This window comes from Macrobrachium nipponense, chromosome 34 (genome assembly GCF_015104395.2).
Source record: "Macrobrachium nipponense isolate FS-2020 chromosome 34, ASM1510439v2, whole genome shotgun sequence".
In the NCBI taxonomy this organism is placed as follows: domain Eukaryota; kingdom Metazoa; phylum Arthropoda; class Malacostraca; order Decapoda; family Palaemonidae; genus Macrobrachium; species Macrobrachium nipponense.
Window position 1 is genome coordinate 11,084,617 of NC_061095.1, and position 27,500 is coordinate 11,112,116.

A 27,500-nucleotide genomic window follows, 5' to 3' on the forward strand; every position below is an offset into this window, starting at 1 on the left:
ACCGATTGTTATAGTGACTATTGGATAAATAAAAGTAAATTAATATAAAATTAATTCTTATGTCATGGCGACAATGATGATCGATAGTGTAATGTTTTATGTAAATTTGCGCCACGGCGAGAATGATAATCGAGGAGAGAGAGAGAGAGAGAGAGAGAGAGAGAGAGAGAGATTTTCATCCTATCAGCACTTGTCACCGATAGAGAGAGAGAGAGTATTTCCATCATATCAGCACTGTCGACAGAGAGAGAGAGAGAGAGAGAGAGAGAGAGAGAGAGAGATTTTCATCACATCAGCACTTGTCACCGAGAGAGAGAGAGAGAGAGAGTTCCAAGGATTAGGATGCCTATCTTATTAGTCCATCCGAGGAGACATCATGAGGCAGATGCAAACTAGTAGTGCAGCGACAATGATCATCGACAACAGAGAGAGAGAGAGAGAGAGAGAGAGAGAGAGAGAGAGAGAGCCACGCCTCATCAGCCGCTAATGATCATTCTTCGTAGAATGGGACAAAAGTGCAGGTTCAATCCCGAAGCGGACAGATACAATAGAGTTCCAGGAAAGAGGTTCACCCGGAGAGCTAAGAATAGACGGATTGTTGTTCTGATGGCGGAGAGTGCAAGGTTTGATATGCAAATGATCGCAAGATTCGAATGAGACTATTGCTCACTTTGACAATGAATGGAAGACAACCCAAGATATTCTCTCTCTCTCTCTCTCTCTCTCTCTCTCCTCTCTCTCTTCTCTCTCTCTCTCTCTCAATTATAGGTATATTTTTTTACTGTGACAATATTTACAGGGTTGTCATCGACGGATGATTTGAAGAGTTTTATATATATACTATATATATATATATATATATATATATATGTATATATTATATATATATGGTATATATATATGTGCATATATATATATATATATATATATATATATATAATATGTGTTAGATGTGTTGTATAATAATATATATATATATATTATATATATATTATATAATATATATATATATGTGAGATAACTTATTGTGTAGAATGTCAAAACAATAGCAGTGGTTATCGACGCCGACGAAACTGATTAAAGATACTAGTGATCACAGATTATTAATTAGGATCGGAATATAAGCCATCAATTTGCGATGAGATTTGCGCTTAACCAAGAATAATCTCTACAAATGTTTATGTGGAAGATGCAAGTGAGAATATTTGCTTTTAGATATCAGAACACTTACCGCTCATAATTTATTCTTGACTCACTAACTACATTAATGTGAAGCCTTTTTGAAAAGGGGGTTACGTGCTCGCCTACCGATTTCGTAGCCTGAGTTGGCTCCCTACTCCGCCAACGCGGAATCAGAGGAATTTATTTCTGGGGATTAGAAATTCATTTATCGATTTGCTGTGGTTTGGATCCCAAAATAAGCTGTTGGTCTCTTTGCTAAGTAACCAATTGGTTCCTAGCCACGTAAAAATATCTAATCCTTCGGGTCATTCCCAGGAGAGCTGTTAATCAGCTCGGTGGTCTGGTTAAACTAAGATATACTTAACTTTTGAAACGTTGCCTTATTAGACGCGATACAATTTGTGGATTGATCTCCTGAATTGAATAAGTATAAGATACATTTCAGTGTAGGATGGAAATTTTATGGGAAATTGTTTGCTGTGGATTTCTTAATTGATACTGAAGCGTACAACTTCGGTACTTACCTGCCTCTGTTAGTTCCGAGGCGCGCATCCACACTGCTTCACATGACATTTGCATATGTGGTTACCTCCGCCTTGCAATCGCGTAACTCTTACATCGTCATTATAAAACCTCATTTTATTATATCATTAATGAAGTCCTCAGCGTATATGGAGACTTCACCGTTTTGATCTTGCTGAAACGAAGGATTCGGTCGCATGCGTTATATTATGAGGTCAGAATGAATTTTAACATAGAAATGTCAGGAGCCACAACTCTTTCAGTGACCTCTGACCTTTGTGAAAGATCAAGAGGCCAAAACTACAGAGAAGACTTTTTCTTGCGTATTATTCCTGGGTAACTTGTCTCCCCCCCACCAACCCCTTCCTCCTCATCCAGTCCTCCCTCCCACCATTTCCACCTGTGAAAAAGAGAGAGAGGTGTACTGCGCATGCGCTCATTATGCAGTGATCGGTAGATTCGTGACGGGATGGCATAAGAATAGAGCCGATGATGGTGTCAACCTGCGCTTCTCTGTCCACTGATTCTGAGTCTAACAGCCCCTTTCGTTGGAACGAGCGTCCATTGCTTACTCCTCATTTGATTTATATTTACTTCTAGTACTGCTGTCATTTATACCAAGGGATCTTTCATTCTAACATCTGTGTTGATTTCAGCGTTGGATTTAGACGTTTCAATATATAGCTGTGAGAGTTTTATACTGTATCCCCTGATAAATATAGAAGCAAGCGAATTCTCTCTCTCTCTCTCTCCTCTCTCTCTCTCTCTCTCTCTTCTCTCTCTGGGAGTGAAACCAGATGTGAGAGCCAGAAATCCTGTTAACGTCCAATAAGCAGGTTCCGTCGTTTGCTGCAGTAAGAAAGAGAGAGAGAGAGAGAGAGAGAGAGAGAGAATCAGTTGGGAATCGGTGGGGGGTAGGGAGGGCGGTGATTTCACAGCATGCGGGAGCAATTGACAAAGTGGTGATCGTTGGTGGTAGGGAGGGCTGTGATTTCACAGCATGCGGGAGCAATTGACAAAGTGGTGACAAGTACGTGAAACGCTGTTAACGTTATTTTGTCAATCTTTGGACCTGGCAAAATCTCGTGTCTGCTAGTTTCTACAGATCGTCTGGACTGATGCAAAAAAGTCAGTCTTTGGAGGATCTTTAAGCAAAAAAAGGGGTTTTTACTTAGATTCAGTTTTTAAATCACTCTGATTCAGAAAGTGAAGACTGTAGTGGCAGCCTTCCATTTTTAGCTAATTAATGTGTCAGTTTAAAGCAAGTGATGTAGAAGAATATGCTGCAATCCGAGCACCTTATCAGAATATACCTTCTTGAAATGGTTCTGCAAATGTTTGTCTCAATGTCTGGATAAGAATCAGTAACAGGAATTTCACGAATAGTTATAATGGAAGCAAGAAAGGTTTTTAAAAGGGTAGGGCGCGAAATAGATTATTTTACGAAATAATTACGAGCGAAGCGAAGCCTTGCTGGAAACGGGCTCATTTCTGGCGGCCCGGCCCTAACGCTATTCAAATGCTAACTTCTCCCAAAGTATTAGAGATAAAAAAGAAAAATTCCGTCGGCAGATCAAACCTTATATAGTTAAATTTCACCCCATATAAGATTTATTTTTAAAACATCATAGATTCACATTTAAACGATCTTTTGAGTATTGCATTACAATTTTCTGAAAATTGATTTCAGCACCAAATTCGATAGTTTTCTCGATTACTAAGGCTTAGATAAACTGCCTTCTCACCTCCGCTATAAAGAATCATTTCGCATTGTAATTTTTGTCATATATTTAGCAGTTTGATATTCGAAGACTATTTGAAATTCAGTTAACCATAACGTTTATGTAGCAGAGAGTTCCGAGATACCTAGTTAACCATTTGATGGTTTTGCTTGAAGCTTCGCGCCATTTGATGGTTTTGCTTGAAGCTTCGCGAGTTGTTGCCTTTAGGGCGTCCTACTGGTCTTATTTCTCCAAAACCGAGCTGCTGGATTATTTACCTTCATTGCAATAGTTTATACCTCTTATAAATTAAAATCCCAAGAATATTGAGTATGAAAGTTTTGTCCATTCCTTGAATCAACTATGAAAAGAAACGATAGGGAAGCAAATCAAAATGAGTAAAGGGGAAATGAGAGAGAGAGAGAGAGAGAGAGAGAGAGAGAGAGAGAAGAGAGAATCCCCTGGCTCATCCGGCCTGGGACAATGGGCTCGAAGGCGAAAAAAGACACAGCTCATTCTCTTATAATAATAAGCCATTCGGGCAAGAGACAGATCCTACTCTCGCTGGCCAAACAAAAGCCCCAAGCGAATTTGGGAACCGTATTCATTCCTCTTTCCTTATCTCGACCCGTGGTACCACCGCCCACCCACCCCCTCAACCCCCCCTTCCTATGCAGGCCCTCTCGCCCGTCCACCCATTCAGCCCACGGTGTTCTTCCTGTTTCTCTTTGGCTTATTTTTCGTCCACCCGTTCCGCCCATGGTTCTCTGGCTCCGTAGGGGGTAGTGCCGTCAGTGAACCCCATGCGGTGCACTGTAGGCTTTACTTAAGGTTCTTTGCAGCGTGCCTTCGGCCCCTAGCTGCATCCCCTTTCGTTCCTTTTGCTGTACCTCCTTTCATATTCTCTTGTCTCATCTTACTTTCCACCCTTTCCTAATACTTGATTCATAGTGCAACTGCGAGGTTTTCCTCCTGTTATACCTTTCGAACCTTTTACTGTCAATTTCTATTTCAGCGCTGAATGATCTCATGGTCCCAGTGCTTGGCTTTTGCCTTAAATTCTATATTCAACTCAACTCAACTCATGGTTCTCTGTAATGGGGAAATTATTGGCTGTAATAAATGTATTGTGCAGAATTCTCTATAGAAATGCACTATGATCTTTTTGCGTGATGTATCAATTTATGCTTGACAACACTAATATTGTTGTTCGCCGTGTCCATATTTCGTATTTCAAGAGATTATTGTAAAGCATATCCGAAAATATAAAGAAATGAAAAAACTATAAGGTCACTGGGGCAATTGGGTGGTTAGTCAGATTTCTTAAATAGACATTAAGTTTACATGATTTTTTTATTTATTTATTGTGTGAGTATTATTTTATGGACAACTCGACAGATAATTTGGCCAGTATTATTATGAATGTAATTGACAGCGTATTTGATTTTCTTTTTATTTTTCTTGATAGAGGCCCTATTCATGGTTATGATGATAGTTTTGTTTGTTTGTTTGTATGGTGCTTTTACGTTGCACGGAACCAATGGTTATTCAGCAACGGGACCAACGGCTTTACGTGACTTCCGAACCACGTCGAGAGTGAACTTCTATCACCAGAAATACACATCTCTCGCTCCTCAATGGAATGGCCGAGAATCGAACCCGCGACCACCGAGGTGGGACGCAAACACCATACCAACCACGCCACTGAGACGCTGATGATAGTATTTGTTTTCTTTTTCTTTTATTGAAATGAACATGTTGTGAAACAGTGATATCTACATGCACCAATTGGCTTATCAGATGAGAAATAGTTCGAAATGTGACAAATGAATGAAGGCTCAGAGATCCAAACTCAGCAGATGAAAATAATTACTTTGGAAAGTTTTTCAACTATGTTACTAGAGGACTTGATTATTGACAGGTCTCAAGACGTACGCATTTTTTCGTGCGCGTGCACCATCACACACACACACACACACACACACACACACACACGTACCTAGATGGGTATTCTGGTAAGAGTCTCATTTGCACATGCAGATTATGAGTAACTGGAGTACTTTTTGTGTGTTTGAATTCCAAATTGTTCCCTTAATTGTACACCGTTTCCAGAATTTGAAGCCTTTATTCCTCGTTCTGCGATTGCTCTACCATATTTTTCCTGTTCTTGACAACTATTTTCATTAGAATGTTTTCATGGTAAGCCTCGAAATTCTTTTTTTTTTTTTCCATTTTGATTCTTTTAATATAACATTATTAGTCAGTTTCAGTTCCCAAGTAGCTCTTCCCAATATTTGAAAGTCCGTTTCCTGAATTTGTAAGAATGATATAACGAACGGATACATGTAAAGCCTACTATATATAATCATTTGGGACTATTCACTGGCAGAGTTCTTCTAATGTTCTACTACATCATTTTCAAACTTTTTTTTGTTTTCATGAATGAGACAATCTCCGGAATTCAGTTATATATTACACAACGAGGCATCTTGAATATGAGTAAGCAGTCTCTCTCTCTCTCTCTCTCTCTCTCTCTCTCTCTCTCTCTCTCTCTCTCTCTCTCTCTCAAGAACTTTCCTAGATAGTGATCCCCAAGGGTTTTCTTGGGTCGTTGTCTACAACAACTATTTCGTGGGGGGTCATTATCTTTATGATATTTGCACTCTTTTGTTTATATTTTTACTGTAGTAATCACCAACGGGCTTGAACTAAACACGCCGCAAAGGTGGATACATACCGGGTTAAATCCCTTGGGTGTCAACATCTAGGAAACATCCACTTCTCACACCACATAGTGACTCCTTACTGCTCAAACCATATTTCTAAAATCGTTTGCATTTGAATTATACGTCGCGGGAGCCGACCGTATTTGTTAACGACTTATGACAAGTAGGCGCACGTGAAGAATGTTGTTTTCTAGTACACCCAACGTTGCCCATAAGCTACTTGAATATTGCTTATACAGTATAACCATACTTCAACAATTGACTCTCGCAAAAACGGCTTCAGGTCAACATGATCTTGTCTGTTGCATGATTTAAATTCACAATACATGATCAGGTCACAAAGAAGACATTGGATAAGTAATCGTTAGGCTAAAAACCTAGTAAGGAAGTGCATCTGGAAAGGACGGGAAGGTCGCTAGAGGACTTGTTCTTTGCTCGTGTGTGTGTGTGTGTGTGTGTTTGTGTGTAATATTGAATGAACTAAAGCTTAAGAAAATGCCCGCGGACGTTAACTCCCCAAAATACCACTCCCATTGCTGTGGTGGCTTCCCACCTACAGAAACCCTTAACTTTACTTATCTAGCCAGTCCCATCCCCCATCCATCCTTTCCCACCCCCACCAAATCACCCTGACCCCACCCCCCCCCCCCCCCCCCGCCCCACCACCCTTCCCATGGCCCCAGTCGTCATGGTTGCCTCAGGAATGTGGTGTTGGAAGTCCCAGTCATTGCTAACTAAAGTTTTGGTTACTGGGTGCGGAACTTGTCCCTCCAAGCCATTACATTTGACAGAACATCTGGGACAGAAGACAGTTTGGGAAGGGAAGGTGGGCGCCTGTGTTGTGAGGGTCCCCGCAGCCTCCGCCTCCTCTCTGATCTGCAGAAGTTAGTCGACATCACCATAGAATTGGGGTTTCGTGAACTTCCGCATTAGCTGGTGTCGCCGTGGGTGTCGCTAAGTTGACCGGAGCGGCTGTGACGCCATTTGATTTCATCGAGGAGAAAGTAGTTTTCTTGTATGAGGAAGCAAAGAATACCTCTTTGCACTAATTCATGTAAAAATTCACTCTCTCCCTTCATCTCTAAGAGCGGTATTTGATTTAGAATAATTAGCCCAATTGTACTGGTTTGTAAATCTCTCTCTCTCTCTCTCTCTCTCTCTCTCTCTCTCTCTCTCTCTCTAATAACAATCTTCATTTTGTCATGTGCTGGGAACACGTGTCGTCCTTGTTTATGACTCCGACGATGTTTATCTTACAGATCTCGAGGAACATTTCTGAGGACAGATGTTTTGTATTACATCTGTAAATTATTGTACAGTTATTTTTTCATTCAGTAAAATTTTAAAAGACTAAGTGAACCCTTAAAAAATTACGTTATATAGCCTTTTGTCATTTGCGAAATGGAAGAACGTTTTAGTTTTCTGTAAAAAAAAGCTATTGAGGTGGTTTTGTCTGTCCGTCCGCACTTTTCCTGCCCATCCTCAGATCTTAAAAACTACTAATGCTAATGGGCTGCAAATTGGTATATTGATAATCCACCCTCCAGTTATCAAACATACCAAATTGCAGCCCTCTAGCCTCAGTAGTTTTTTTTTTTTTTTTTATTTAAGGTTAAAGTTAGCTGGGGTGTGATTGAAAGTTTCATGGGTCGCGACTGAAAGTTTCATGGGCCATAGCAGAGAGTTTCTTATATCATCATATACTATTTATTTAGTCGTGCGGTGCAGTTGCTTTCGCAACGTCAACTTTCCTTTGTCTTTCCATAATAATAACTACTATATAGTTATGGCGGGTGGCTGGAGCACGTTTCCGTTTGGGGAAAAAACATGGCGTAATCTTCCTCCCTTGGTAACGAAGTAACCTTATCACTTATTAGGTTAACGGCCGTTGGCCCCCTCCGCTGCTTCTGGAACCACGTCTGGAAAGGCTTAGTTTAGGTGCGTTCCAGGCATCCTCTACCCTCACCCTCCCATCCCCCTCCCCCTCTCTCCCTGGTTGGGAAGTAGAGATACCGCCATTTTTAGGGGCCTGGAATTTACAGTAAGGAAATGAAGAGCACCCGACGAGAAACTTGGATGAACATGCAAGAGAATATTTTTCTTATCTCTCTCTCTCTCTCTCTCTCTCTCTCTCTCTCTCTCTCTCTCTCTCTCTCTCTCTCTCTCTCTCTCTCTCAGAATTTTTCATCTTGTTGTTCCTTATGTTTCAAGAGTTCAATTTTTCCCTCGGGAATCCCTCTCTCGCTTTTGGTTTTAGTAAACTAAAAACAGAAAAAGTAGTCGCTCTTTTGTTCATCCTTTAAGTGCTGAATCGTGGATAAACCGTCTGTGCCAAAAAAAAAAAAAAAAAAAAAAAATCTACAGCAGTAAATATTTCTCATTCATACTTAGCAGATTGTATGGTCACTTCTATGTGTATAATACACACGTTATAGTAATACAAGACAGGGATTAGCATAATTAATTTTCTTAACTTCTTTGTAAGTCTGTGTGCATTATACGCACGTTGTATACAGTGCGGAGCTTAACTTCTTTATCGTTTCAATTTTTCGTGGGCCAAAGGAATTTAAAATTTTCCAATATTGGTTAGAAAACACATAATGGTGAAAGATTGATTTGGAGGCTTGATTGAATTTAGCGCCGCATCCCTGGAGATTCTGCGCTCTCCAATTGAAAGTGGAAATTATGACAAGCCCCTTAAAGGTAACAATACCTGGAGGACATAAATGCATTCTCCATGTCTTGACACATTTTAATTGAGTCGATCCTTTTATTTATCCATTCGACTTTTTAATTCTGTGATGAGAACATTTTCTTTTCGCATTACTGATAAAATGTACTTGCCTACGTATTCATAATACTTATTATTTTGTTTACAGAACATCAAGAAAATTATCCTGCCAGTTTATTGTGTTACATTGACCTATTTCGGTTTGCGAATTGAGATAAAAAAAAATTTTTTGCTTGGCTTTTGTCCATTATCTTAAGAAATTACTGAAAATTTTGACTTATTTATAAATAAGATCTTTTTATTCCTTTTCTTAGCCGTGAAGTAAAAAAATAAATCTGTGCAACATTATTTCTAATTGCGTATGCCCTCATTTTACCCCCTAGTACCGACTTTGTAAACCTTTTCTTTAATAAATTATATCACTAAATGCCACGGTTTTACATATTTTCTTCTTTGCATAGTATCAAAATTTCCCCCCCATTTTTTATACAAAATCATCTATTTGCTTAAATATCAATAACCTCGTTTTATTTCTCCCTCAGGGTCGCCAGCGGACAAGGCTGACCTGGAAGTGGGAGATGAGATCTTGGAGGTCAACGGGAAGAGTCTGGAGGATGCCACGCACACAGAGGTCATTTCACACATACATCAGGTCAGTTGGAATATTGAATGCTTGAAGTTGCCATCTAGGTATGACGGGCAAGATAGTAAGTGAAATGCCAAGCAGCAGAAATAGTTTCATTCTTGTGAGAGAGGAAATAGTCGGTAATTCATGCACAGTGTTATGTATGAACAGTAATAAATTATTCATAGATACTTTATAAAGCTTTAGAATTTCGTTAAATATCAAGTTATTTTTGTTAGGTTTTGCAGATCTGCGAATGGAACGAAAGAAATAGGTGGCAGAAGTATCACATGATGTATGAATGAATTATTTGTGGATATGTATGAATGATTATTTGTGGACATGTATGAATGATTATTTGTGGATATGTATAAATGTTTATTTGTGGACATGAAGTTATTCGTGATCATTTCTTTTCATAACACATTTTATATATATATATATAGATATATATATGTATATTGTGTGTGTGTGTGTATTGTAACTTTTTTTAACCTTCAAGTTTTTCGCTTATCGTGTGGCTCCAGGAATGAAAAAGAACTCTACAGCCACTACTAGTTTCTACTTTAACTGCCGTGTCGTAAATAAATCCCTTAGCATAAATAATTCATAATTGACTCATTTCATATACCTATACCGAAGGTTCATCAGTGACTTGTCAACCCTCTCCACTCACACTGCGCCACTCACCTCTTTTCTAGCACAGGCTCTCGCACTTACTGGATATCAAGGACTCTCCAGTGCCCCTTGTTTGTTTTTTACCACTTCTGTGCACCTCTGAATTTCTTGCCATTTGATTCTCCTGATGCCACATATACTAAGCAAACAGTTTATTTTGAGCTTCAACTTTATTGTTTGTCATCCACAGTCAACTTGCACAAATCATTTCCAGTATTAAAGGACCCGTAGCGGGCAGTGCCATCAGTGCACCCCACGCGGGGCATTGTAGACATTACTTAAGGTACTTTGCAGCTTTCTTTCTTAGCTGCAACCCCTTTCATTCCTTTTACTATACCTCCGTTCGTATCCCCTTTCTTCCATGTTACTTTCCACCCTATCCTAACAATTGCTTCATAGTGCAAATGCGAAGCTGTCCTCCTTTTACAACTTAAAATCTCATATTCCATAATGGAGGATTCCTTCCTCGCTGCTATGGACATTCCAATTCTCCTTCTAATTTTTTGTAAACACCCTACTACCTTTCGTGCTTCACATTTTGTGACTCATATCTTATCACTAATAACCACACGTGAATGAATCAACCGCTTTCATTCGGAAACAAAATCAATCGATATCGTCTTTTGTAAAGTAACGCCTGTTTATGGATTTATATGCCCTTGAGATAATTAGAAGTGGGCCATAGCCGGGATTAATTATTTTTTTTAGAATAAGTAGTTTATTTTGTTGGTGCTGCTTGTTATTTTTGCTATTATTGTTATCTCAAAGTACATCCAGATTTCGTGTAGGGAATGACTGACAAAGGATCGTGTCGCTTAAAGTAAATTTTACAGCAATTGTTTTGGTGTACTTTAGGACTAATTGCGTTTTATTGAATAATTCTGCTTTGAGGATGCCGCGAAGAGATAATAGTGTGAAAGGTGATTCTCTCTCTCTCTCTCTCTCTCTCTCTCTCTCTCTCTCTCTGTGATCGTCATCATCATAATCATCGATCGGTGTTGGTCGTTGCATTTATGTAATATCACGCTTCTTCAGTCTTCGTTTCTCCCCCTCTTGTGTTGATGATGAACAGAAGGATGATAATGATAGGAGGAAAAGGATGAAGAGAGGAAGGAGGAGGAGGAGGAGGAGGAGGAGGAGGAGGTTTAGGATAGAGGAGGAGGAGGACATCTTCATCATCTTCGCGCTTTAATATTGATTATCTGTCCTTGTCAGTCATTCTGTCAACGAAATTGATCCTTACTTGAGAGTATTTATTCAGCTTCCCCGAGTTTATGTTTTTGTGCGTGCTCTTACTTTAGTTGCGCGTTGTACTAGAGAGATAAACATATATATATATATATATATATATATATATATATATATATATATATATATATATATATATATATATATAATTGTGTGTGTATGTATATGTGCACTTGCTTGCTTGCATGAGTAATAGAGGAGGAGGTGCGTTAAGAATTTTCAAATTCCATTGGCCTTCGAATCTAGATCTCTCTTCCATTCAGACTCGTTCTCCTTTCCATCTCCGATCGAAAGGAGACTTTACGAGAGAGAGAGAGAGAGGAGAGAGAGAGAGAGAGAGAGAGAGAGAAGCTTCGTGAAGAGGGTTACATTCACAAAATGCGATCCTCCGTATATGAACTTACTTACGCTCTCCTTATTTACTATAAAGAGATCCATCGAATTTTTTCCGGGCCTTTCCCTCACATATAGAAATTAGAAGCTCAGTGGGTGGTTTTTGTCTCTGTATGTACAGAGGCCTTGACTTTTTCTATCCTGAGTTTCGTGTTATGTAATTTCGGTTTTTTGTTCTTCTTCTTTTTTAAGGGGACTTTGTTGTTTATTATGGTTGCAGGTTACGTATTTATCAGTTATTTATCCAACTCTATTCGTTGGATTGCTATGAATGTGTGTTCTACTACTTTCTCCTCTTATTCTGCTAGGAGAAGCTTCTAGGGAAGTTAAGACAATACAGTGTGATCCATATTAATATACACTTTTCGAGAGTAAAGAAAGTAATATATTACAAATACACTGTTTACCGGTAAGGTCTAATTTCGTCAGTCTAAAATAGGACCTGCGTCTTAAATCAGGTGTTGAACCAGTCAACTTCCACAGGATCAACTGCTTCATAGTAGCGCAGAGGCAAGAGTGGTCTCAGTTTTTTTTTTATGATTTACTAAACAAATACGTAGCTGGATTTGTTGGTTCTTTTTTATTTCCAGAGTCTTCCAAATGAAATAAACTACAGCTTCTCAAGTTCAAAAGAATAAATAAACTACAGCTTCTCTTGTTCAAAAGAATATTCAGCATTTGTAGGAATAGCAGGCACCTACAATTTTCACTTTTCCCTGGCGGTTTATGTTATTTTTATTTTTTGGATTATGTTTTGTTTTTGTTGGTTTATCCTGGTTGTTATTTATTCTTATTGTGTACTTCCTGTTATTATTTAATTTACCTTGATTAAATTTATTTTTTGTGGGGGGGGGTGGGGGGGCATTTGTGCACTGGATTATGGGGAAACTTGCATTGCAAGTTTAGCGGTCATTTAGGTTTTCTGTTATGGATGATTAAACATTTTGGATAATAATAATAATAATAATAATAATAATAATAATAATAATAATAATAATAATAATAATAATAATAATAATAATAATAATAATGAACCAAACAAAAACTTTTTTCAGTTTTCTTCTTAAGATTGATAAAGAAACCCACAAAATTACTGTGTAAAACGTGTTTACTTATAAGTATTTATAAGTAAACAAATTAGATATTAGAGGTTTATAGTTATTTTCATTTTTTGAATTATGGTTTGCTTTTGTTGGTTTATCCTCATTGTTACTTATTTTTATTCTGTACTTCCTTATATTATTTAATTTACCCTGATTACTTATAAGCAAACACGTTATACACAGTAATTTTGTGGGTTTCTTTTTCAATGATAACAACAATAACAACAACAACAACAACAATAATAATAATAATAGTAATAATAATTTTCACAGTCACTGTCCGTCCCCGTCTCTTTCTATTCCTATTTCAGCTTTTCGTTCTCGCAAAGCCATGCCGAGGTATCTGTTCAATATTCAGTGTTCGTGATGACAACATGGTTATGTAATAGCGCTGTAATATTGCATTTTGTCGAGTTGATTGACGTTTATCATGTATACCGCATTCTGTGACTGAATCGCAGAGATTTGTGAAAATATACGCATCGATTCGTTGTTTGCAAATGCTAGTTAATTCCGATGCCAGTGCGTAGTTGTGTTTTATTGTGTTTCTGCTCTCGTTAGATTTCAGTATGCTTAGTTTTTATCGTTTAGCTCTCATTAAGTTTTCTCTCTTGTTTTCAACTTACTGATATTAAATTATGCTGTTCAGCCTCTCTGGACTTTATTCATGGTTGGGAAAAGTAATTTTATTCGTTTAATTATACGTTCTTGATAAAAACGATACTCTCTCTCTCTCTCTCTCTCTCTCTCTAATCAAATGCATAATGCCCTGTAGATGAATTAAAACTAGAACCAATCACGAACACTAATCATTCTCGGATATCAGATAAATGATGTTTGCTTTGGAGCGGTTCTGGTTTTCATAAATATCGATTCTTGATGATGATGATGACGACGGCAGTAGGGTGTGGGTGGTGGTCTGTAGAGCTCTACGGAGGATGTTTACTTTGAAGTATACTAGAGTGGGACTGAAAGGGATTAAGGCCGTGATGGCTGTGGTACCAGGAAGTAGAAGAATGATTATGGTATCCTTAAAGTTGATAGACATGGAATAGGCCCCTGTTAGGCAATGCAGTGAAATGTGTTTAATTTCAGTTAGTTTCATGGGCATTCAGTTTTCGTTGGTTCTGGGAAGAGCAGGATCTGTGGTTTTGGGTGTTTGGACTACCAAGGGTCTCGGTTTTAAGGTTTTAAGGATACCAGGAGTCAAGTATTTGGTTTAAGGGAGAACCCGAGTCGCATTATTTTAAAACAAAATGAGTGTAGGATTTTGTTTCAGCAAGGCTGTGGGTCTTAGTTCTTTATTTAGGAACCCAGAGGCGTAGTTTTTGGTTAACGGTTTTATGAGTCGTGGTTTATGTTTTGTGAGGACCCGGATTCGTGTTTTTCTGTTTTGGGGAGATTAGTTTTCTGTTTTTAGGGAGATTAGGTTTTATTTGAAAAAAAAAATGCGCTTTCAGGAACATTATCCGCGATTTCTTGTTCATGTAACCAGGAGCCGTGGATTCTAGTTAGGAAGAAGAGGAGTGGAGCGTAATAGACTGTTGATACATAAACTTCTTGGCCCTCTGTGGGTTGGATTATTAACAGAAAAGTTAAATGAGATGTTGGGAGAACTTCCCGTCGTGAATTTTTGGGAGGAAGTTTTGTTTGTTGAAGAGGCTTATTAGGAAAAAATCTTAGGAAGTTTTTCAAGTTGAAATTTGTGTTTTGTTTCCTTCATCTCTCTCTCTCTCTCTCTCTCTCTCTCTCTCTCTCTCTCTCTCTCTCTCTCTCTCTCTCTCTCTCATTTGATTCCCCGAATGCTGGACAGCTAAGATACGAGACGGGTATGTTTTCCTTAAAATACCCGATGTTCTGTTTATCTTAGGAGTGAATATTGTGTGCCTGGTTGATAGTCAATTATTGAGGATCACGGGTTGGGGCAAAAACAGACGCGATTGATAATTATTCCTTGTAATACTTAACTGCGTTTCTTCTCTCAAGCATCGCTTATTTATGTATGCAAATGTACAATGACACACTAGCGCATAATCAGTTTTGAATCCGAGAAAGAGACGGTCGGCGTCTCGTCCACATTGGCATTCAGGGAGGCAGACCCTTATCACGTTGGCTTCTTTTCCTGAGGATCCCCTTTCCCTTCATTAGCGCCCTCGCCTTCATTAGCATTTATGGAAACGATACGGCGGCGCTGGGCCCTTTTGTTCATTAGCATTTGGGAGGTTATCTGCATCGTTAGGTTCCCTCGCCTTCTTTACGGCCCTTTTCAATATGCATTGACGCCATCTGAAGGGTATCTTGAATCGAATTGATATGATCTGGGCAAGATGCTACACTGCTTGAGGGTAAAATAAGTGTCTCTAAAAATTCACACACACACACACACACACACACACACACACACACACACACACACACACACACACCAAATCATTCCATTTCTCAACATCAGGGTTAATTTTCTATTTGCCTAGCTATCCGTCTATCCATCTATTTGTAATTTTTTTTATATACACACTCATCAGTAAAGAGTTGTATGTGTGTGTGTAAATTAATAATCTATAGAGTACTTGCTGTATAAGCAGGATACGATTTTCCTCACTGTATTGAGTCAGATTCGTTGAGCAAATACAGGGTGATAAAAAAGTCCCTGTGCACCGGATGTTTTACGATACGACACTTGAGTGGCAGCATAACCCTTAATTAAGATCTTGAAATAAAATATAATGTAATGTATTAACATTTATAATGTTTTTATTAAGGATCAAACAGCAGTATAACAAAACAGATCTTAATTAAGGGTTATACTGCCACTCAAGTGTCGTATCATAAAACATTAGGTGCACAGCGACTTTTTGATCACCCTGTATAAAGCAGACCATTTTTTGAGGTGTGTGGAAATTTTGGGTGATGGCTGGCCATGTGGCGAGCACTTACCTATTACTGTGTGGATGATATTATACATATATGTTTATATATATGTCCTTGACATTTCATCTTGTAACCCTTGGGTGATGGTTCTGTCACAGACTGTGAGTAAATAAATCATTCAATGTCTGGAGCGTTTCTGAAGCGTTTTCATTCACTACACCAGCTGTACGCAGTACCGTTCCTCAACCGACAGATTAATTTAAATAATCCTCGGACTTTTTCCAAATTAATTGGGCATTCATGCCCATTAAAAACAAAGTGAAATGGCTTATAACCGAATTGGAGAAAAAAAATTAAGTTAAAAGATCATATACTAGTTTAACTTAATGGTTTGGGGTTTAAGTAAAACAGATAAATAAGCTGTGAATATTTCCAAGTTCCAGTTTTAAAGGTAGAGACCAGGATATCAAAAAAAGATATTGTAGCATTTTTCTTTTTATGAAAATGATTTTCTATGAAAGAATACGTTATCACATGCCATAATGTCCAGCCATTTTTTTATTACTATTATAAGCCCGTCCATATATACATTTTATGCAAACTTGATACCTAAGAGGTTACTGAGATATGCTTTCAACATTTGTTTTCCATTTAGAGGAAAACTATTGGTTAAACCGGTATAACCGGCATGTCTCCATTTTCATTGTACTGGAACTCTCTCTCTCTCTTCTCTCTCTCTCTCTCTCTCTCTCTCTCTCTCTCTCTCTCTCTCTCTCTGTGGCTTGATGGTAGACGAACGTGGCTCTTGCTGTCCTGTGATCTTTAATGAGCAGTAAATAGCTCGTTGATGACTTTAGTGGTTCTATAAACAGGATAAAAATCATTGTTGTGTGTGTGTGTGTGCTTATGTGTTTGTGTGCGCTTGTGCAAGATACTTTTGCTCTGTACCTGTCGAATTCAAGACGTCGCTTTGATTATAATTTTCATCATTGGCGAAGGAGAAGGTAGAAGGAAGTGTTTTATTTCTGTTCCTTTTGACGGTTTTGTTAGGGAATGATGCTCGGTTATCACAGCGTAAATATTCACACACACACACACACACGCACATACATACATACATATATATATATATATATAAATATATATATATATATATATATATATATATATATATATATTATATATATATATATATGAGATAGATATAGGTATAGACATATATTCTGGTGTATGTCATTTTATTGTAGAATCTCTTTGTATTCATTTGTGTGTCTGTATCTTTGTAAACCTTCAAATGCAGTTGTTCAAAGTTACGCAAGATAATGATGTCCCCAGGTGCCTTTTAGTCCGGGACTCAAAAGTAGTTAATGCTGTTTTAGAGGCTGGTAAAGTTTTCCAATTAGTGCCTCTTTGTGTTGGCAGTGGCAGAGTATAACCCATAGACTTTATTTTTGTATTTCCTTTTTAATGAGACTGTGGCCTGTGATATCTCTTTGTTTGCCCTGTTCCTTTTATTACTTTTTAGTTTTCCTTTCATATTCATTCGTGCAATAAAACGTGCTGTTTCAAGTGTGTCTGTGCAATTTGTGAATACGAAACTGGCCTCCAGCTTTAAAACTGTAGCGTTGAAATATTTACGGTTTATTCATCTGTTTTACTTAAACTCCAAACGATTAAGCTTATAGTATATGATCTTTTAGCTTGAAATCATTTTCTCTAAAGTTGGTTGTAAACCTTTTCACTTTGTTTTTAATGGAAAAAGTCCGAGGATTATTTAAATTAATCTGTTGGTTGAGGAACAGTATGTGTATAGCTGGTGTAGTGTATGAAAACGCTTAAGAAACCTCAGATATTTTTTTTCGCATAACCTTGACCTATTTTAGTGTACATTGTATGTAATTATTATTTGTATATATTGATAAACGTATTTACTTTTGCTTCTTCATTTCAGTGCATAAGATCGAGGACAATATGCTTGCGGGTGAAAAGAAGAACCGGCAACAAATTAGGTAAGTTTATCATTTTGCTTTCAGTTCTTCATCTTATTTGTAAAAGATGTGTTGCTTCCACTGTTCGTTTATTGGATCTCATGGCTGATCGTTTGCGAGTTTTAAGCTTTATTGTTATTAACTGCATTTGCCTACGCAAACCGCCGGTCGCCGGTACTAATGGCCATGATAGTACCAACTGGTTCTGTTATTCATTGGTAGACACCCGTTCAGTTTCTAACCTTCCCATCGATGCAAGTTGTCACTGATAATCTTGTCGTTACTACCTGTTGCTGTTAACAGGCATAGCAGGTTTCCCATAACAGAGGTGGGAATAGGGTAGAATTGATGTGATAGGGGTCAGAAAGTGAGTGTTGTCGCCGAAGTTCTTGAGGTGTTGTGGTTGTCGGAGCCTTCCATGTGGCAAGTTATCATGTAAATGGTAAGTCTGATTTACAGTTTCTGATACTGCCAAGATGGTAAACGTGTCATCATCATCGAATTCACATCATCATCATAATTCTATATTCGCTTGAACACAGTGGCTTCCAGGATAGGAAACTGGATGAATATATATGGAAGTAATAATTCAGAATCTTTAGACGCCTAGATTATCTATTTATTACTTGTTGAAAGTAAACCGTATAATTTCTCACTCAATTCTCCCCGTTATTACGTTTGTGGAATGCGTAGAAGTACTTGCGATTTCCTGTTAGGGAAAGATCGTTAAAGTAATTTTTATCTTTGTCCTGAAGATATTGGGTTTTCCACCTCCTGTCAATTAACAATGATGGCATCTTTTATTTCGAGGATACTTGGAACTGGATCGAAAATAAATGTTCGGCACATGCACAACTAGAACGTAAAAATGATAAGTAAATGTTAACTCAGCAGCTTAATTTTTCCATCTTTGTACTGCAACGGTGAAATTGGTTCTCTTCTTGTGATTGCGTAAATACTCATTCCACCTCCTAATCAAGCGTTGCGAATGATCACTTTTTTTTAGTTATCTGAAATGAAGATCATACAAGAAGAAATAAAATTTTAAAAAAGAACTCAAGATTCTCCTATTCTGCAGGAGCTACGATACTGACGAGAAAGCGCTAAAAGACAATTATATAAAAGACAATTATATAAAATATAAGATACAACTTATTTTGAAGACGTACAATGGCCCACCAGAGAGAGAATCATCCCTGTGGAGGGCAGTACATAAAACCAAAAACGTAAACAAGTAAGCAAGGAAGGATAAATGCGTAGCTCCTTTAAATTTTACCCATTTTCTTTAACACGTTTTCTGTGAGGAAGAATCAATAGAATGGTATACTATGGTAGATGTGCATTGGTTTGTATTGAAGTGTTGATTCAGTGTTTAAGATTATATTTATGCCTTTATATCACAGCTTTTAGTTTTTCGCGATACTCTGTGAGACCTTATTGTATATTATACAAAGTTCGGGCAAAATAAAAACTGGTATGTGAATTAAGTAGCTGTAATAGTAGTAAAATATTTTATGTTCGTGGACAATTAATGCAAATGCGATAGGTACCTACAGTACAAAATAAATGCACTGGTAATTTCCACCGTGACAACAAGGCACTTTGACAGCACTAAAAGCACAGAAAAATTGCGCACGTCAGCTTTAGCAACAAGGACATAAGAGCAACTCTTCTGCAGTATTGCCGAGACTTCCAAATTTATTAGGTTGAATGTAACTAGGTAGAGGGTAAATGTTGCGTAAAGAGTATTAATTGGTATCTTCGACCAGACTCGGGTATCGTAGATCAATTACTTTATTATGGAATGTTGACGTTTCATTCATTCCTTGCCAGTGTATTTACCACCTTATTGTTATTTAGCAATGTTCTCTTTATATTTTTTTTATATGTGCTAAACCACATCCATGCATAATACATGTGTGTGTGTGTGTGTGTGTGTGTGTTAATTGCCATCATTGACTTCTCAGACTAATTGCGGTTCATGGTGAAAATAAACCATATACAAGAGGATGAATTTTATATCGCCATTAGATACATAAAATAGTCTGCATTTTCTACGTTGAATGAGGTTGTTTTTACTTATAGTTGTGAACTGGGGTTTCTTTTTTTAATAAATGAATTTAAAACAGTTGTACCTCTCTCTCTCTCTCTCTCTCTCTCTCTCTCTCTCTCTCTCTCTCTCTCTCTCTCTCTCTCTCTCTCTCTCTCTCTGAGTGTACCTCCGCCCTTGGCACTGCCAGCATAGATAGCGTTTGTTCCATGTTTACCTGTACAAACAAGATCAGGTGACATAGGAGTGGCAGTGACAACATAGACAGAATAGGAGTAGTCCATAGAATATGAATAGCAGCGACCTCACACATACACACACACACACACACACACAGGAGAGAGAGAGAGAGAGAGAGTAATGGCTTTCATGCAGATATTAAGTGGGTTTTAAACAAGGAAATTTTTGAAATACCACAGAAAGGCCAAATTATAATCTAAGTTATGAAGATTTTTAGGCTCTTTAAATGACAAGTTTTTTTGTTTTTTTAACTGACAAAATGTTCAGGCTTGTACGCAAAATATAAAAGCTAATGTTTGTTTATAAGTAATAATAATAATAATAATAATAATATAATAATAATAATAAAATAATAATAATAATAATAATAATAATAATAATAATAATAATAATAATCTTTATTTCATCTCATGGCCATATGAAAATACAAAAAGAAAATACAACGGAAACAGTTTAATTACATCAACAAAATTGTATAAACAATAAACACGCAAATGATAATAGAAAGTAACTGGCACTTTTCTATAGTGGACCATTGAAAGACTGGGGCTCCGTAGAAAGAAGGAACTAATTATAGATGGACAGGAGAAAAAAAAAGGAAGCGGAAAAAAAGGAACTGCCATAACTGTAAAATTAGATTTTGCAAAACAGCGTTTAGCTATTTTGAGGTAAACAGATTGAGTAACATCCTGTCATGTTCTGTAACCTACATATATAATTAACGTACTTATATTCAATATATTCAGGGATGTGGAACTATGATTCAAGGTGTTTTATTTCGTGTCTTAAGTGCGCTGTTGTTTAACATTCCCTGAAATACTTTGAAATTAAACTTCCTTATTTTTAAAGGTAAGCGAGAACATCAAGGAAATGCAACGCGATAAGCGGAATTGATAATAATTGAATCGGATATCGTCGAGAGCAGGGTAAAAGTAACATGAACGAGGCGTTCCTTCCATCCATGACCTTGCTTTGATGAGTAACAGAACTCGGGTAAGTGAATCATGTTTCCCGGCCAGCAACATTATACACGGACACGGATCTGCGCTGGCTCTGAGCGGACCCAGAGGACGTGTAAATTAGGTACTGTTGGATTCAGTATTTATTGGAAAGGAATAGATACCGTAACTGAGCGAGGCAAATTGGAAATAATTATTTAAGAAATAGGCTCTAAGCAGGCTCGTGGCAAGTAATGCGGTATTCTCTTTACTAAAAGGGGAAAAATGACGCTCCAAGCCTTATCGTTAGTGTAAGCGTGGTAATGTGTGATCCCATATTTATTGAAAGGGAAAAAAAATTTAAGTTTCTAAACGGGACCAAAGAAGTGTGAATGATATCTCATGATTTTACATATAATTTAAATAAGAAAGATCATCATGTTCATGTAGCAATTTTTTTAAAGAATTGACGACATAAATTTAACAACTGACTGAGATAACTGTGGTCATTACACCTTTACCGCATTCTTTACTTATTTTGTTTTACTAAAAACAAAATGCGATTGTCTACTAACTAATCATATAACTGCAAAGCCTATGGTTGATGCATTATGAACTGGGTATCTGAATGGTAATCTATCGCTAGTAATGTTCATTAATTGAAATTCTGTTGATTTGCTATATTATTTTACTAGATAGAAGACGAAACAAAATTTATCAACTGTTCCTTTCCGGTTTTATAGAAAAAGAAACTGATTTACTTACGGTAAAATTTAAGATATTTTCAGGTTAGGCCATCGGAAAATATTTGCACTTTATTTCAACACGAACTAGCTTTTAAAAACGTTCCATTTTCGTTAACAAGGTTATTTTTAGATGAATCGGCGCAGAAGTAAGGAGAGAAAATCTGGTAAAAAATAATCTTAGGAATTGCCCGAGATCCATATTCCGTGGATTGAAAAGGGAAACTGCCGTATGGACCATTTATTTCGATGTCAGCGGAATTTAAATATTTCGGAAAACTGCCGGACACTTTGCCATCTCTCGTGGACCATTTCGGCATTCTCGCGAGACCTGATGAATACTGAATACAAATGTGCTAGGAGTCAGAGTTCACTAAAAGAATTTTGAAAGTTACATTGAAAATTTTATAAGCTCTTAAGAGAAAACATTAGAGAAGGTCATGGGATTTTCCAGCTGGACCAATTCCATTGACATGGAATTTTATCATATATATATATATTATGTTTTTCGACCTTATTTGAATCATTGTGATTATTATGCCTGTACGCAATTTTGCAACGCAAAGCTGTTTCTTCTGAATCGTGGATGAACCTCATTTGCAGTAAACTTTCACAACTTTATCGGCTTCATCCACCTACATAGGTGGCTCATCATTAGTGTGTCGATCCATCCTATACACTACACCATTCACCCTTTTTTCGAACTCCCTGAATTATATTATATATATTATTATTATATATATATATATATAATATATATATATATATATATATATATATATATATATAAAAATATAGGACTGGTAAAAATGTTCTGTAACAACAGAATTCCATCTAATAAAAGGAGCCCATAAAAAAAAACACCAAAATGTAGAGATAAAAGTACTATATTTCAGAGACTGCTGTCTCTCTCTTCAGGTATATGAATGAGAAAAGTTTACAGAAAGGTGGTATTTATACCAAGAGATTCGTCCACAAGTAAGCCAATTTAGGTCACCCCCGCTGATAATCTTCCTTTAATCTTCTTAAGCGTTGGTTGAATGAACACTGCGTCGACGATGTCCCGATGTGTCCAATTCCCTTTTGAGATGTTCATTACCTGCTTCTCTTTTATTAAGGCCGATTCCATCATTTGACTCTTGTACCGGCAGTTGCTGCTATAAATTACACGTGACATATTCCAGTTTATTCTATGGTTATGTTCATTTATATGGTTGAAAAATAGCCGAGTTCTGTTGTCCATACCTAACTGACCGTTTGTGTTGTTTATTAATCTCTGGGGAAGTGATTTACCTGTAAATCCGATGTAAGATTGGTCACAGTCCTGGCATGGGATCTCATTATACCCCAACCGTCTTTGGGCGGATTTGTCTTTTGTTGGACGTTAATCAGGGATTTGGCTAAGGTATTTGGGTAGGTAAATGCAAAAGGGTTGGATTCCAAGGGTGTGAGTTACTCTCTTAATCGTCTCCAGGTGGGGAATTTTTATTTTATTGTTGGGTGTGGTCTCTGGTCTTGTCTTTAGGGGGTCGGTAGAAAATTACGTTTGCTTTTGAATTGCTTTCTCAAATTATATGGTCAGGAATACTTTAAAGATGAAAGTGCTTGACGAATTAGTTCAAATTCTTTTTCCAGGAAATCTGGGGAACAAATTCGTAAGGCTCTTAAAAATAGGTTTGCTAGCTACACCTATCTTGATATTATTGTCATGATAGCTAAAGTAGTGATATATGAAGTGAGAACGTTGGTTTTCTGTATATGGTATTTGTATTCTGTCGTGTCTCTGATTATTAAAACAATCAAGAAAGGAATTTTGTTGTCTGTTTCCCATTCAACTTTAAATTTGATGCTGGGCACTAATGCGTTTAATTTTGAGAGGAATTCATTAAAATTACCCCACTTATTATCCCAAAATGTTAGTATGTCATCCACGTATCTCATCCACAGCATGTTTTTGGGTTTTATTGCATTTTATTACTGTAGTTTCAAAAGTATTCCATGTACAGATTGGCTAAAATAGGACTTAAAGGACTACCCATACTACACCCGAATGCTTGTAGAATGATTCCCCGAATGAAAATACTTATTGGATGCACATAATTCAACTAACTTTATTATTTTGTCAAGTGCCAAAGGGAAATGATCTGAATAGGGGGATAATTTTTCCCGCCTAAAACTGAAGAACGTCCTGTACTGGTACTTTGTGAATAGGGAGTCTACGTCCAGGCTTAAAAGTTTTATGTTGTGAAGTGGTATATGTGCTTCTCTGAATTGTGACAAAAGTCTTCCGAATGTTTGATGTGGCTGGGAGAAAAAGTGCCTAAAAAAGGAGAAAGGAGGCCAGCTAACCATTTAGAAATTTTGTAATTGAAAGCTCCAGGCGCATGAAACGATGGGTCTGAATGGAAGATTGTCTTTGTGATTTTGGGAAGACCATAAAATAAAATAGGGTAATTTAGGATTAATTACTTGTGGACGAATCTCTTGGTATAAATACCACCTTTTCTGTAAACTTTTTCTCATTCATATACCTGAAGAGAGAGACAGCAGTCTCTGAATATAGTACTTTTCTCTCTACATTTTGGTGTTTTATGGGCTCCTTTTATTAGATATAAATATATATATATACTACATACATATACTCATAATACTATTACAATATATGTATATTATAGTATACTATATATATATATATATATATATATATATATATTATGTATACTATAATATACATATATTGTAGTAGTATATGATATATGTTTATTTCCTTCTTCCTCACTCATATTCCCAAGCTAAGGAGTCTGTTGCCTTAATGTGTCTTCAGCTACTTCTGTCAAAAAGAAAAAAAATAAATAAATAAAAAAAAGTTTCCTGAAACCTTCTTTTCCTAATCCTACCTCACTTTATCACGTCATCTAATCTTTTGCCTTCGTATCTACCTTGCACCCATAACAGCTTCCATCCAATCCCTCTTTACTGCTTCCTCCTCTCTCATCGAACCATCTCAATCTCAACCCTCCACTCATATCTGTAATCTTAACTACTCTTGCAACTTCTTCGAACTCCTTGATTCTCTATCCTATCAAAGTTCCTCGTTGGACGAGTCGGTTATGTGCTCGACTACCGATCTCAGGGTCCGGGTTCGATTCCCCTCTTAGCTAGTGCGGAATCAGAGGAATTTATTTCTGGTGATTGAAATTAAATTCTCATTGTGGTTGGGTTCCCACAATAAGCTGTAGGTGCCGTTGCTAAGTAACCAATTTGTTCCTAGCCACATAAGAATAACTAATCCTTTGGCCCAGCCCTAGGAGAGCTGTTCATCAGCTCAGTGGTCTGGTAAACTAAGATATTCTTAACTTTTTTTTTCCCAAAAATTCACCTTATACTCCTGATGTTAGTTCCTGTTTCTCTCCTTCCTTCTTAATGCCCATGTTTCTGAAGCATAAGTCTTTACTGGTCTGATTACAGTACAATAATACTATTTCTTTTTTATATGGCACTATTTTTGTGACACACTACCTCCCTCCGTTTCCCCCAAGCTGCTTTTATCCTGCTTTCAACCTCAACTTCACGCCCATTCTCTTTAGCTTAAAGCAGATCCAAAGCACTTGAAATTCTCGGCCTGCTTTTACATCTATGCCTCTTCAGTCTTTTGTAAATAACCTGTCCGCTCCCCATTCAAGAGATTCTTGTCTCTCTTACCCGTCTTAGCAATCCGTCATCGGTCTCTACAATAACTCAGCTGATCATCTGCGTTTAACAGTTCCCATGGATTTTCATTCTTAAATAAAGACCTTACTCATTAAATCCATAGCAAGTACAAAGAGAAAGGGCCTAAGTTCCGACCCTTAGTGTAAAACAACTATTTTGCTTCAGACAGTTATTACAACCGTTCCTGTTCTTTTATATATCATTTCAACCAACCTGACATTTCTGTGTTAAGATACCTGTTAGTGGCATTATTAACATTAGACAAATTTTTATATGCTAGTTTGTTTAAGTATAAAGTGCATATAATTGCCAAAATTACAAAACAAAGTATTAAGTTATATATATACATATATATATATATATATATATATATATATATATATATATATATATATATATATATATATATACCTACACATATATATATATATATATATTATATATATATATATATATATGTATATCTATATTGTGTGGGCAAAATACCCTACTCTGTAATTACGATATTGGTTTGACGGAAATCGTGCCTACTTTCCTGGAAATATTATATTCAATGAAAAACATCGTAATATAGGATCAGAATTGATTTGTTGATCTCCAGACGTTTTAATAACGACTATCAATACGAAGTTCTCCAGGGAACTGTGCTGCCTTGTGCTTAGATTCAGTTTTTTATTCATTTCCCCACTGTTTTCAGTTTACATAATTGTGAGCAGTGTATTGGCATCCTGGAGCTGCTAAAGAAATTTTTTAATAAATTATTATGGGCTGTCATCTCCTCTATTACAAATCCTGGTCAATCTCGAACCTTGGTCTCGAAGGCCTGAAAGCAAAAGGGCTCACCTGTCACTACATTCTACCCCTTGACATGACGCGAGAGGGTCTGGTTCTTCTCCAAAACACTTTGACATGGACTCTCTCTCTCTCGGGCCGTTGCTAGAGAACGAGGCGTTGTAGGTGGTGGAATTCCTCAGCTGGTGGTATGGGTGGAGTAAGCCACATGGGTCCCGATGGGTTTGATATGGCGAACCTAGGAAGTTCTCATGGGTGGAATCCCTTAGGGGTTACGTGTATGGAGAGGTGGGATAAAGCTTGTACAAGACCCAATGCTCTACACATGACGATACCCAGCCATCTCCCTGGTGAATCCTCCTGCTCGAACGGTTATCAGTGCCATCACTTGTTAATCATCACAAACAAACATGATGTAAACACATCGGCTGGGGCTCTTTAAAAGGGTCTTCCAAACTCACCGGAGGTCTTAAAAATCCATCTGGAGAATAAACGGCCTTTATCAAGCGTCGTTAACGCCCGGGGCCATTATCTCTCAGCGCTAATGTTGAGCGTTTTTAGTGTTGGATTACAGTGGATCGAAGTTCTCCTGAATTTATTAGTCTGCGATATGACTTAAGAACGGTGATACCCGTGGCTCTTGTTGTCGCCCCTTTTTCTTTTTTTGGTTGGTGAGGTTTTCCCATCCGTTGCTTTAGTTTTCTTTTTCTTTTTTAACGTCTGCGTGTGTGTATCTATATATATATATATATATATATATATATATATATATATATATATAATATATATATATATATATATATATATATATATATATATATATATATATTATATATATAGATAGATAGATAGATAGAATAGATAGATAGATATATATACATACTGCATATATGTGTGTGTGTGTGTGTGTGTGGTATTACGGAGCCGAAAAAAAGAAAAAAAAAACATAAATAAGCCAAATTCGGTGTTAAGTCATATCGCAAACTACTAATATATTAGTGCATATATATGTATGTGTAATACGTACACAAAATTTATTTAAAATTAGTCTACTTGTATGTATTTTCGCAGCTAATTTTCCTTTTTATATGAGTAAGATAAAACATGTGTAAAGACAGGGTCCTTCACGTAAATAAACAACAAGAAATCTGTTCTCCAGCCGAGGTAGGTCTGTGATAATCAGGAAAGCGCCTTCGCGAGTCCACTCCAGACACAACACAGACCCATTTGACGCTGGA

The 27,500-nt window shown here is 37.1% G+C and overlaps 1 protein-coding gene across 6 annotated transcripts in view; it reads left to right on the top strand.

The window, feature by feature from the left end:
* LOC135207903 (uncharacterized) overlaps positions 1–27,500 on the top strand; it is a 574,434-nt gene that overhangs the window by 375,360 nt on the left and 171,574 nt on the right. For all 6 annotated transcript variants that reach the window (XM_064239823.1, XM_064239826.1, XM_064239824.1 and 3 more), the window contains 2 exons: positions 9,425–9,534; positions 17,752–17,809. In XM_064239823.1, the coding sequence (XP_064095893.1) occupies positions 9,425–9,534; positions 17,752–17,809 (168 nt within the window). The remainder of the gene's footprint in view (positions 1–9,424; positions 9,535–17,751; positions 17,810–27,500) is intronic.